Below are 14,589 nucleotides of genomic sequence, written 5' to 3'. Positions count from 1 at the left end.
GGGTGGGGATTTATGTCTCTGCTTACCTCTCATAATTCTTTGTTCTTCAGTCATTCTCTTGGATCTATTTTATTGCCCTATTTCCTTCTGATTCTGCCATGAACATATAGTTGCTGGATAACAGAAGCTCCAGAAAGGGGATTTTAATTTTAAGTTGTTAAACTTGAAAAATACATAATTTATTCTTTTTTCCATTCCTCTTAGCCACTCACCCTTCTTCCAGTTCTCAATGTGCTCAATATCCAGTTTTCAACGTGCTGAACTGGAGCATCAAGTTCAGCAATTGCTCCCTGTCCCTACTCTGCATCAAACAAAACTACCTATCTTACCTGTGATAGCAGATTCCAATAGCTTGGAAGATCTGGCTATCAAACGGACTATGCAATGTTGCTACTTTGAAGTCCTGAAAAGAAAGACATTAAAACATATAAATTTGTATTGTTTCACTTCACCTAAAATTATGTTTTTAGGAAAACAACTTTATATTTTTATACGAAAAGGGAGATGACTTCTGACACTACATTATACTTTCAGGAGAACAGGAAATGTATTAAACTGTAAAAATTGTTTTCATACTTAATGTCCAAGATTTTGATAGAATAAAATCTTTCAAATTATGTAAGATCATAGTATTTCCCAGGAAACCAGAGGCATCATTTCCAGAAATAAAACTTTCCAAAAAGGTATTGTTTGTTTGTTTTTAATAGAAACACTTTACCTAAATTGTTATTTTTAAATATACATATTGAAAACATATTTAACTATATGCAATTTCAATAAAACTGTTCCAGTAATAAAATTATCTAGTTACTTTCATAATAGGGCTTTTATTATAAATCACTGTTTTCAAGACTTTTAACTTTTCCTTTTACTAACATTCAGAACATTTGTCAAAATGTATGCGATTTTGATACATGTAGTTCAACTGAAAAAAGTGTACAGGTGCTTTTAAAAATCAGACAGAAACATTTCAATTATGAATAAGGAAGCACTTTAGGTCTCTGCATGGGAAAGCAATCAGTATGTAGTAGGAGCAGTTTAGCTGATGCATCCACTGAATTACAGCTACAAAATCAATTTTTCCTTGTTCAAATTAATATCATAAAATAATAGGTCTGCCTCTGAAAAACTACTGAGACACACTGCTTCAATCCACCAAAGCCTTTCAAAGAATTCCCAACAAAGCTAAGACAATTCTTCGTACGTGCAATTTAAACTATTCACTCTGCTCTGTATATAGAGCAAAGCAAAAGCAGGATCACAGTTCCAAAAACTAGGTTTGGTTTACTTTAACCAAAGGTGCTACCCTGAGAGGTTAACCCCACACTTCACAGAATCAACCAGGACAGGCACCTCCATTTAGCAATTCAGTTTTTCTGTAGACTAAATCATACTTTTTCCTGTTTCTTCCAGTGCACCCAATTCATACTGGAATATACTCAACTCAATTAGCATGAATCTATGCTTAAACAATTATATCCTAATTCAACAAGAAGTATTCAGACATACTTCTTGCAATAACATATTAACAAAACTGATTGGCATACAAGACATTCTCAAGCATATTTATAAATCCTTGTTTCTTTCTTTAAATTAGCTATAATGTTTTTGTGTCTGTTGTTCAACTACCATTTTGCAAATTTGTCTTCTCTACAATCCATTCAAAGAACTGTTTGCCGATTCTGCTGGTTCTGCCCCATTATCACAATTCCCCAGTGTCCTTTTACTGCCCTTATGCATCAGCTTGCATCATCTCAGTCTCTTATCTGAACTATTCTGATCAATTGCATCCTTGAAGCATAAGAGAGATGAATAAAGCAATAGCTCTATTTCATTTATTTCTATGCAGGGTCTATCAGCTGCAAAGGGCTTTTGGTATGTATTTCCAATGGGATGTTTATGGGTCACTGGAACGGGATTCATATTCATTTTTCAATCTATATTTGGAAATAAGAAGTATTACTCTATTTTTAGACTGCCTATGCTGAAATTCTTGGTATCACATAACAAAGATATCAAAGTTTAAAGTTATTAGTCCACAATGGAGGCAACAAATGCCTCCATTTTTCTCAGCTATACTAAGAAAAAAACCCTTGCTTTAAAGGAAAGAAAAATTCAAAATTTTTAAAAAATGTAAATTATTTAAATTTCAAAAATAAGAAAAAACATATGTTTGAAAGAGTGATGTTTAGCACTGTTAGGTTTCTAGCTTACTATTGCTATACCAGATGGAGTCCCAGTCAGTGAAAGAGTTGCCTACATTGCGAGTCAGTTTCAGGATCACATACTTTTTTCTTACATTTAAGAAAACTAACTCAGGGTTTTACCTTCCTTCCCTTTCAACAAAAATGGGCATTTGCGTGTGCGCACGCGCGCACACACACACACACACACACACACAGAACAAGCCCACTTAATCAGAACCCTCCATTTACACAGGTTTCTGCTATGAGTTCGTGTGCATTTGGACTCAACATAAATGACTTCAAGATTAAAAAAGAAGAAAAATCAGGTTCTTGCTTATTAAATTTTGTTCAACTCCCATGCTTAACTCTAGCCGTATAAAATTGTTGTAAAACAAGTAAAACTGCAGTTTATTTGTACTCTTCGCTGCCAGAGCGCCATTAGGTGTTAAGCAAATAAGAACTGGGCACAGACTACTTCAGAAGAAAACAGAAACCAGCAGATTGGTCTTCATATCAGCAATGGATTATAATTGACAGAAAAAGTCCAAGTTTCCTGTAAACAAAGAAGGACTCAGTACCTCACATGCATTAGCATAATCACCAAGTTCCACGTAGAGCAGTCCACGATTAATTAACACTTTAAAAACTATTTCCTTACTCAATTCAAGCAGAAGAAGAACTCCATAATCTTTCAAAGCCTACAAAAACATAATATGTATTTTAAGCAATAACTTATTCAGGGGGATGCAATGATACTTTAGAAATTAAAACACAAACTTTCAAATTCCTACAAATCATGTGCATATGCACTGACTTCAGTTTGACTATGACAATGTTTCACTGTTTGCAGATTGATCTAACTGTATTTGGAGCCCTCTATGATTACATATATACCCATTTCCAGAGTACAATAGCAAAGAAAATACAAATATATTAAATACTGACATAATTAAAACTTTTTTGTAGTTACATACATTTCAGAGTTAGAAATAAAATTTAATTTCTCCTACAGCTAAATGTTATGTCCACATTTTTATTTAAAACTTTGTTTTTTAATGGTTCTAAATCCATTAATCAGGATTTAATATCAAAGTAAAGAACTTTTTAAATTAAATATCATTAATATAATATATTATTATTGAAAAATCTAAGAACTAGCTGTATTAACTAAGCTTTGGTCAAGCGTAGACTGGAAAAGCCTCAATTCACATGTTTATTAAAACTGAACAGTATTCAAACAATGCTTGATCTGAAGAAGTTATAGTTTTGTGGGGTTTTTTTCACTTGAAGAATGAACTCACACAGTATAATACAGAATAATTGAACAGTTTAGGGCTAACATCACAAAAGGGTTTTTGACAGCAATATTCCATATACTAGCCACTTAAGGGAAGTCCTATTTCTTGCCACTTTGAAAACTAGAATCAGCTTTACAGAAAACAATCCAGTTCTTGTTAAATCTGATAGATTTCTTGTGTGAATAATATACTGCACTACACTTTTTCTGCTACTTCCCTCATACTTACACCAGATCATTGCATTGCTGTTCAGAGGGACCTTGACAGGCTGGAAAAATGGGTGGTTAGGAACCTCATGAAGTTCAACAAAGGGAAGTGTGAAGTCCTGCCCCTGGGGAGGAATGATCTCATGCACCAGTACAGGCTAGGGGCAGACTGGCTGGAGAGCAGCTTTGCAGAGAAGGACCTGGGGGTCCTGGTGGACAACAAGCTGGACGTGAGCCAGCAATGTGCCCTTGCAGCAAAGAAGGCCGGCAGCTTACTGGGCTGCACTAGGACAAGCATTGCCAGCACGTCAAGGGAGGCAATCCTTCCCTTCTACTCAGCACTGGTGAGGCCATATCTGGAGTGCTGTGTCCAGTCCTGGGCTTCCCAGTACAAGCAAGATGTAGACATGCTGCTAGAGAGTCCAGCAAAGAGCCACAAAGATGATTAGTGGCTTGGATCATCTGTCATAAGAGAAGTAGAGAGAGCTGGGACTGTTTAACTTGGAGAAGAGAAGGCTCAGGGGGGATCTTATCAACGTATATAAATATTTGATGGGAGGGAGTAAAGAAGACTGAGCCAGACCCTTCTCAGCAGTATCCAGTGACAGGACTTGAACTGGCTTCTCTGAAGAGTGATTAAGAATGACTTATAGTACCTTATCCATGGAGGAACTATCATTTTCCCATCTTAAGGTTTTAATTTCATTTACTGCAATCTCCTATTTTTCTTTATCTGTCTGCATCATTCTTGCTCAATTAACCACAAGGTCCTTGCCCAAGGTCACGATTTGACTTGAGACATCTGAACTCATATACTTGAGAATTAGTCTGACCTCTGAAAACAGGCCTCATGAAAAAGATAACTCAGCATGCTCTTCTTCACAGCCCAAAGCTGTGCTGTGCCTGTGTGTGTCCTCTTGTGCCTTTGGCATACAATAAAGCTAGGAAGCAAAAACATTTAGGGACAGTTGACTAGCAAGTCAACAGAAGCTGAAATATGTGAATGGGGATTGTATGTACATCAAATCGCAATTCTGATATAGTCTTCTCCTGGATCTAGTCCTTAGATTTTTCAAGGGATATCAAAGGGTAATTAATATGACTGTAAAGACAAAAAAAAAAAAAAAAAGCTAATTCTTGAAAACAATTTCCTGAACATCTCAATCATTCAGGAAGAGATTGCAAGAGATCAGAAATTCTGATTAATTGTCAATAACAGCTATTATGAACAATTGAGTAATCATGTGATGTTGAAAAAATGAATACCGTACCTTTCTGAAATCCTTTATTTGATGATAACAAACTGCTCTGTTATAATAAGCCAAAATGCAGGATTTGTTAAGGTCAATAGTTTTGGAAAGATCTTCAATTGCAACTTTGTATGCCTGCACATGCAAAAACACTTTGTATAAATTATAGTTCACAGCACTACATATTCTTCCTTAAATAATAGCCTATTGTGAAATTTAATTTCATAGTTTTATATTTTTGTTTATTCATCAGCACTGGAAAACATCCTACTATTTCATGACGTTCACTATGGACTAGTTACTGCAGTCCTTTTCAGTGGGAACACTTCTGTAGAAGCTCTATTTGGGCAAACCAAACATTCTTAGTATTTGCTTACATCATATGCATTTAACGCAATACAAAATCAATCCTTAATTTTACTAGCACAAACAAAGTGGCTTCAAAGGGGAAGTAATCAAGTTAGGGTTCAATTAAATCAAAAAGTTAATCAAGTAAAATTTCTTCCTTCCATCAGCAACACTATTCTCCAAAGCTTTTACCACTATTCAGGAATAACGTGGTAACTAGGATAGATTATCAAAGGTTCTAAGGGAGCTACAGACCCCTTCTCCTACCACCAGCACAGCCTGCATCTGCATAGTCTTGGCATATGTTCCATGACACCCTCTTGATCCCAGATGAATCCAACTTTAATAACTTGTGTGTTACATTCAAATGTACAACAGTAACAGACATTCCCACCTTATTGTGATACTTCAAAGTTCCTCGGTAAAAATAAGCTTTCACACTGTTAGGATGAATTTTGATAGCCTCATTACAATTCAGAATTGCCTTAGAGTATCTGCCTTTACTTCCGTAGTAAACAGCACGACTCATATATGCCTATAGAAATGGAGACAGAACGATGTGGTACAATGCTAAAAAAGCTGGGGCGGGGTTTAAGACAAGCATTAAATAAAAGTAAGGAATCACAAGTTTCATAAAAAATATGCATCTTATGAAACATATTCATATGAGAGAAAAAAAAGTAGGATGTCTCAATTATAATAATGAAAAGCAGCAAGAAAATTGAAACAAAAAATATATATATATGTTTGAGTAAATGAGCCAAAAATTAAATGCAGGAAAAGTCTTTAGATTTGAAAAAAACAATATCCAAAGAAAGGCTATTAGACAGACAGACACATTCTGAACAAAAAGCCTAAGTGATGGGCAAACTATTCCTTAAAGGGAATCTTTGAAACTGCTTTGAAGCAAAAACAGTTTGTTACAGCACGATGGAAAAGGTGTTCTGATATTCTTTTATCTGACATTCTGAGAAAAAGAAGATGAGCAATAAATAGAGTGCTGGCTGGCAGATTACACAGCAGTATACCCATAAATGCAGAATGTGTCATTCTTTGAATCCATCCTAAAGTGCCTCACAAAAAAAAGCTACCAGGAGTCTTTATATTACCTGGAAATGTGATGGACAAAGCGCAAGCGTTTGATTGAAATCTTGGATACACTTAGCTTGTCTGAGTTGCATTCTACACAGCCCTCGCTGATAGAAAGCATCAGGATAATTTGAATGCAGTCTGATAGCCATACTAAAAGTGTCACAGGCCTAAAAGGATGACATATCATTTGGATTAAACATGATCCGTTTGTATGTAGTTTAAACCACAGGCAGTTGGTTAACTGACTGAATTGTACAGATAATCCTTACCAACTTATGCGGTTGGAACCCAACATACATCTGCATTGCTTTTTACTGTTTTCATCTGTTTACTGCTACTAAAAATTTTGTAATGTTTAATGCCCTATATAACACAATCATAATCACAGTGTGGTACAATCTAACCCATTTAATAACCTCTTCAGTGAGACTACAAAGGTTTAACCAAGCACATGGTCTTCTGTCTGTAAAGAGCTGAAATACTGAAGTTATTTATTACAAAGGACAATGAACTAACATGGCAAACCTGCAACTCCTTTAAAATCCATCTAGATAGTTTTTCCCTCTACATTGCACATTAGCTTACAAAGTCATGGTCTTTTCTGGGATCTACAGCTGTAATACCAGACCTATATTGACACAGAAAGTCACCTTTTGCAATTGTCATGTGTCACCACATTAGACATTTCAGATATTTCTGACAGCCTTCTTCCAAAAGAATATCAGCTATGACTGTCGGGTTTAGAGGCAAACAAGGCAAGAAATGTTCTCTTGGCCTATGAAATTCTGATATTTCAAATGTTTCTAGTTTCAACCTTGAGCCTTTTAGCCAATCAACAACTGAAACACATTTACTAAAATACTGAAATAGAAACACTGGCACGAACCCACATTGGACATTACACAAAGCTCACTGATAGGCTTTCAATATGGAGACTTCTTTCTTGAAAGCCAATATAGTTAAAAGTATTTATTTTACTAAAACTAGATAAATATATTTTTCTTAGGTAATATAGTTTATTTTTTTAAAAGTATTATACATCAGATAAAGGACAAATGGAACCTATTAGGGCTGTTTTGAAGAACAGTAATATAGAAAACAATTATGCAATCAGTGCCATAACTAAGAAAATATTCCAGGAATCCTCTTGTCCAAGTTTAGTGCCAATTCACTAAACCATTCATACGCCTGCATGAGTACAGTTTTTTGTCTATAGCATCTGTGAAAACATTGATACACAGGTAAGAAATTCATGTTGTTTTCTGTTCCATCAGAATGACAGCAAATTATAACATTAGCGCTAGAAAAGTGATTCACAAACTTGCAAGACAGTCTGCTGTACGTCATGAGCAAAAAAATTTGTTAAGGGCAGTGGAGACTGTTTAAAATATTAAAATCCTTTACTCAGTTTTCATAGCTGTTGCTTACAGACAGTAAATTCAAAGACTAATACAGTGTATATAACTGATACTAACCTGCAATAAATTTACATGCTCCATATAACACAGGCCTATAAGATAATACATTTCTGCAGCCTCAAATGTATTAGGTAGGGTTCTTGCTGAGGTGATCAGGAGCTTTACAGCATGTTTAAAACTTTCCACAGCATCCTGCAATACAAAGAATATTCACAGTTGTAAAGCACTTGACTGAAAGTCTGCAAGACTTACCAGTCATTCTTAGTTCTTTTTAAAGGTTTTCTTAGTCTTTGGAACATTAACATAAAAATGACTAGTCTGGTGCTCCCTTGGTGTTGCTGGAGGTAGTCACACTCCTGATCTCTGAATGCTTCATATAAACAACAGATCAGAAAAAACAAAGAAAAAATTTTGAGTTTCATTTATATATTGCAAAGAAGTTAATGTACACAATACAGAAATAACATGTTATTCATTTATTTATTTCTCTAAATAACTGTATAAATATAACTATTCATTAATGAATTTTACTTATAATTTATTTCCTCTTCGCAGGAAGCGGAGGTACACCTTTTGATGGTGGCTGGTGATAATGAAATATTTGCTGCTGGTTTCTTTATGTAAAGACAAACTATTTATTCCATATACAACTTGCCCATTAAGAAACACATTGAAAAGATCAATCCTGCACAGGCATTAAAGCAATTTAACTTAAGTTAGTAGCCTCTCAAAGTCTTACCATGCCTCATCTGGGCAACAATTTATGAATATTAATAATGATTTGATTTAAAAGAGCGTTAAGGAAAACAACAAGGAAATTAAGACCAGTTCAAGATAAGCCATTCCTCTAACGTAATGCCACAGCTGATTCTCAGGGTACTATAGCCTGAAGTCTGGCAGTTTTCCCATACTGGAAGAATTCTGAAATTGCTTTCCAGGGGAGGTAACAGTGCAAGTCTTCACATCTGGGAGAAGCACTCTGAAAAATCAAGAAAGGACTCTAATACACATCCTCTTAACCACAGTAGTTGAAATGGGTTGGACTGAAGGGTATTAATGATTGCCATCTAAAATGCCACCTGGCATTCTTCTTTCAAGGACAGCAGAACCAATCAAGTTCCATTATGGTTTGAGAAAAATAAAACACCCAAGCCTAACAAAAAGTTGAACAGCCCAAGAGGTTTTATCTGGTAAAAAAATCCAGGAGTATAATTTTTAAGTGTATACCTGATAATCATTTAAAAAGAAATTGCAAACATAAGGTTAAGATGAAAAAGACGGAGCATGTTGAACACAGAGCTCAAGGGATAGGTAGACTAAAGGCTTTCTGAAAAACAGAGCTCTGTACATTTTGCATAAACAAACAGGACTGCACCAAAAGCAATGGCTAACTGCAGGAGCCAGAGGAGTGACAGTATTGGTTAAACCCTATGACATGACAATATTAACAAAGTTGAGAAATGAGCTATAACTGTACACCATATATTCAGTTTACACCCACAAATTAAAATTTGTGCTGCATTTTATTAGACAAAAAATGCTAGACAACATTCTGTGTCATTTTATTTCAAAATAAGCAGAATTTGGATATATAATTGACCCCAACCTACATAATCATATCACCTTAAATGTTTTAACATTAAAATTGCCTAATTGTGATGAACTATTAGTGGTGCATGAGTATGGTGTTGAAGTCTTACTCACCTCTTATAATTTAAACAGGTACTGGGAAGTTTTACTCATATAACAAGACATCTCATAAAGTACTAAAAGAATACAGAAACAAAAACACTGTCTTGCTTGGCACATATATAATGTAAACATTTCTAACCTTAGTTCTCTTGGCTTTCATTTGTATTTTTCCTAGGAGAACAAACATTGAAGGCTCAGGCTGAATTGCAATAACTTCACGTAAGTACTCTATGGCTTTATTGTGATTTTGACAAAATGACTGAATGAGTGCTTGCTGAACAGGCTGAGACTTGAAGGATCCTGGAAGAAAAACATCATGAAGAGTAGTTCTTCTCTTCCTTCAATCTATACATTGTCCAAGAGAAAATGCCTTTAAAGAATACGCAAACTTCAGAATGCTATTAAAATATTTGAGGGTCAAAACTTGTTTGCTTTAGCAGCCATAAAATATTAACTAATTCCATACAAAAGCCTGAAAACGAATAGTCAATTATCAGCAACTGTAGTTCAACTGCTAAACATCTGCAAATTTTTACCTTTCTTTCCTCACATCTAAGACTTTGCTCTGTGGAAGTATTACCATGTGCTTATTTTGTTTTTATATTCTTATACCCTGTGTATTCACTGTTGGTCACTACCAGAGACAGTGTGCCGCTTTATGCCCAGCACATAACAAGAACAACTATACTGCAATATTTTAATTGTTCAAATGCATTGAGAAGGTTCAGTCATAAATCTGTTTGGTATCTTGTAAAGAAAGATCACGTGTAAGAACAAAACAGAATCCATACTCAATAATTCTTTAATGTTAGAAATCAGGTGGAAGTAAAAAATGACAAGCACACAAAAGATACAGGAAATTTTGAAATCACACGTGATACTACTGGTAATAATGTACACTAATGTTATTTTTAAGGCTTTAGACACGCAAACAAAATAGACTAGACAATAAGTATCCATATTTTAGCTGATTCCTGGTAATTAGCCTTGAGATTAATTTTTTAAACAATTCCTTGCTTACAGATTGTTACCATGGTTCACAAATACCTAGGCAAATTGACATTACCTTCATCCATTTCTGCGACTTGGCGAATACATAAACTTGCTAGCTCATATTTCTTCATTTCCATTAAATACTGCCCCCTATAACGAAATATTTGTTGGATGCAATTAGTAAAGCTATCTCCAAGTATTTTTTTCAAAGTGCAAATACTGCTAGAGTAATTAAAAATCTACAATTTGCTTTCTTTAGTATAAAAAGAAAAAATAATGTCTTCCAATAAAAACAGCGAAGTTTTTTTCCTCTTTGTTTCCATCACAAATATCTTTCCAGTTTTTTAAATTTCTCTCTAACATCACAATACCAAGAAATTATACATTTCCATCTCTTCACATTGTAGGAGGTACAAAAATACATTTTTTCTGGATTCCACATAACAATCCACATAGCAATCCTCACCTTCAAGAATTGTGACAATAACCTTAATAAAGCTGCTTTCAAATCCACCACAGACTGATAGCTGATAGATACAGTCTGATTTCAAAGACCAGCAGAGTTTTTGGCCTCTTCAGATATAACCGTCAGTAGAATAGGCTCTGCTAGCCAAACAACAGTCTTGGAGACAGCTGAGCAATCCCACTCTTAAAAGTGGGAAAGTACAGTGTTATTGACTGGAAACTAATAAACAATTCTTGTAATACACATAAGGAATTATATCTGAGAATTTCTTCTTCAGTTGCACTAGCTTGTCAGGGTATGAAACAGCTTTATGTAGGCATTTTTAAACTTGGTAAAGTTGAATACTTCCCACTGGGTTTAGCATGGGGGAGAAGGGAAAGAAGTTCAAGTCTAAATAGGCCTGGACTCAATCCTTCATATTCTTTGTATTATGTGGATTCTGCTGACAAATCAGTGAAAAATCCATCCACTTGGGGAAAAAGTTTAAAATTATGAAATTTTTGAAAGTTCAGATTTGCAATACTGTCATTGCATCTATTTACTTGCTTTTTCCCGGAGTCTATATGCACCTTAATGAACAGGACCCTGTATATAAAACAAGGTCCCTCCCTCAAAGTCAGAAATTACAACACTGTATGGATACAAAGTTCTTCAGGTTTGAAAATGCTATGAAAATAATGCATTTTTTTGTACACAAATACACTCATAGCAAATTTCAAAGGATACAAGGGCATCTACCAACAAGATTCCAAATTGGAAATTTTTAAAAAGTGAGATACCCATGAAGTCCTCAACCAATTGCTTCAATCACTCTCCTACCTTAATACACACAGATGTGATTTATTTGGATAAAGATGAATGGCTCGATTTATATCCTTCACAGCATTTGGTAAATTATGAATCTGCAATTAATAAAGTAAAAAACAACAACTTAATTGCTAATATGAATGCAGTTTGAAGAAAAATTAATGTTTCTGTAGCTGTGGTTCTGCAGGATGCAATGCAGACAGGATACCAAATCATTAGGCACATACGCCCTCTGCACAGGAGCTCAGAATTGTTCTCACTAACAGGTCCAATACATGCATTTCCATACACTCGCACAGTGCAAAGCCAAAAAGCAGACAGTTCCTTTATTGTTCCAAAATCCAAATAAGAAGATTCTGGACTACTGGGAAGGAGATTAGGTTATGAGAGCCGCATGTACATATACCCTGTTGAATCTTGGTTGCTGCAATGAACCTAACCATTTATTTTTCAAGTGTCTGTGCATGTGATCCCAGTCACTGTCCTTCAGATGCTGAGGCAATGGGAGATCATTACAATGAAGGTTCCAAGGACTGATACATCCACCTGCGGTAACTTCTCTTGAAACTGTCATCAAAGAATAGTAATAACAGAATGCATGCACTGAACTTTATTTATTTCTGTTATCTGAACTCTGTTAATAAAGCTACAAAAGCAATCTGAGTGTTGGTAGATGACCTCCAACATAAGCCATCAGGCTTACTAAAGACAGAATCAAAAATATATATATAATCAACCAACCTGGATGGACTCTGAGCTAAAAGTCATTTCCTTTAGATGTGCTATGGAAGAAAATGAACAGTCTAAACAATCTCTACAAACATTTTGGAAACAAATTAAACACTGTGAGATACAACAGTTGTTTCAATTCTGCCAATGACAGTTTCAGAAATTGTTACACTCCATTCTTTGCACTCCTGAGAGGTTCTCAAATAATTGCTAACAGAATCTATTCTGAAATCCCATGCAGAAGTGGAAAACATTCAGTTTCACAAGAAATTGAAATATTGCAAATGTTTTCTTTCCCATTTGTAGTGAAACAAATTTAAGTTTCCTGAAAAATGAGAACTCTGAAGAAAATTGTTTAGAAAAAACTGTAATTTCAAAACGTTTTTTATATTTCAAAAATACATCTTCTTACAGCACAGATTAGATGTGCACTGATCTAAAAAGATAAATTTAAAAAAATTGAAATATGCTATATCATTGCATCAAATGCCAACAGTATTTTACAATAGTTACAATGTATGCAATTCTATTACAGTGACGAGGACTACTGAAGTATATAAGCCTGTTCTAACATCTTTGTAACACCAAGGCATAAGTAAGTGTTTCAAAATTCTCACACAACTGTAAATATAAATAAAGCAATATTGAATGGCAAACAAAGGCAAAAGGAATGTCTTACCTTATGATACGCTTGGGCTCTACATACATAGGCTCGAACATTGAGAGGATCAACTTCAATGGCATTAGTAAACTGATGAATAGCTTTATAGTATTGATCCAGATGTAACAGCAGTATCAAACCAATGTTTAGGTAAGCAAAGATGACAGATCTAAAAATAAATTTTTTCCCCCTTTTGTTAATGATATCACATGAAAAGTCATTGTATTTACCATAACTTATACAGGCTTCATCAACTTTTATGCCATTTACAACCTATCTATTTTATAAAGCTAGACTGTGAATTGTATGTAGTTCATACAATAACCACAAAACACATTACTGATTACCAATTAAATTCTCCCAAATACTAATATAGGCAAATATACACAGTGAATGACATTACCAGTATTAAACTACCTCCTTCAGACAAACACTCATTAGAATAGCTTCAACATTACAGGCTTTTGGTCAGCTTGTTATGTTTGACTACAAACTAGGGGCTCTCTGATCACCAAAACCAGCACTCCAAATGTGACTTGTGAGGAAATGGTGACAAATTTGTCATGGAAGCTGGACTAGGAATAGCCTAGTTGGTAATTTTGTAAGAAAACACACTCATATCAAGAAATGCTGAATTCTTCAACAGTAAAAAAAACATTTTTGTTGACTCTGACAAAACATAGGCATTTTCCATCTAACCCACCACTTCTTTTTTTGCTATTTCACTTGGCTGGCTGCTACCAACCTGGGTTTCTAGGACGTGCAGTCACCTGTGAAGCCCTCTCATGCAGGTTGTTTCTAGGCAAAGTTCTAAGCTTCCTCTAGCAGAACCAACAAAGAGGAAGAGCTGAGGGTATTTAGCCCTGCCTAAGGCCTAAAAATTGGACGTGGAAGCCTTGGCTCAAGAGAGGACTGCTGAGATCGCCCAAGGCTGGAAAAGAACTCGGCACCTTTACAGAACAGGTAACTAACACAGCTAACTGGTATGGGAGCCTTGCTGCACATTGCAAGACTGTTTGCATGGCAGGGCTGCTACAGATATAATCTGTTTCTAAAGTATTTTTAAGCAGTAGGAAGAAATACAATTCACAAGAACCACGTCAGCTTCAGTCACCAACTGTCAAAGATCATAAGCAGTAATTTTTATTTCAGAGACACCATCTATTGGCCTTTGCTAAACAAAATATAGTGGCATTTTATTTTGAAATAATGTTTGGCTTTTTTACCTGCATTGCAAAAAAAATTTCCTCCCAAAAGACTAATAAAATTATTCAAGCATGAATGATCAACTGTAATTAGAACTTCAATTTCATCTCTTGTCTTCCCAAACTTAATAATTTATTTATCATGTTGTCATGTAAGACAAAATAAAGTTAGATTTTAAAATAAATTAACAATTATTTTTATTATATTCACATCAAGCAAATGAGGCAAAAGATACTA

The 14,589-nt window shown here is 34.9% G+C and overlaps 1 protein-coding gene across 1 annotated transcript in view; it reads right to left on the bottom strand.

Annotated features, from left to right (window-relative positions):
- The window catches only part of TTC6 (tetratricopeptide repeat domain 6), a 64,701-nt gene that overhangs the window by 8,822 nt on the left and 41,290 nt on the right, over window positions 1-14,589 (bottom strand). The window contains 10 exon segments of the mRNA XM_013940882.2: window positions 330-403; window positions 2,765-2,884; window positions 4,962-5,075; window positions 5,683-5,823; window positions 6,398-6,547; window positions 7,856-7,990; window positions 9,630-9,790; window positions 10,557-10,633; window positions 11,769-11,851; window positions 13,165-13,315. Of these exon segments, the coding sequence (XP_013796336.2) occupies window positions 330-403; window positions 2,765-2,884; window positions 4,962-5,075; window positions 5,683-5,823; window positions 6,398-6,547; window positions 7,856-7,990; window positions 9,630-9,790; window positions 10,557-10,633; window positions 11,769-11,851; window positions 13,165-13,315 (1,206 nt within the window).

This window comes from Apteryx mantelli, chromosome 4 (genome assembly GCF_036417845.1).
Source record: "Apteryx mantelli isolate bAptMan1 chromosome 4, bAptMan1.hap1, whole genome shotgun sequence".
Taxonomy (NCBI): Eukaryota; Metazoa; Chordata; class Aves; order Apterygiformes; family Apterygidae; genus Apteryx; species Apteryx mantelli.
The sequence above is the reverse complement of the archived record's forward strand: the minus strand, read 5'-3'. Positions and strand labels throughout refer to the sequence as shown.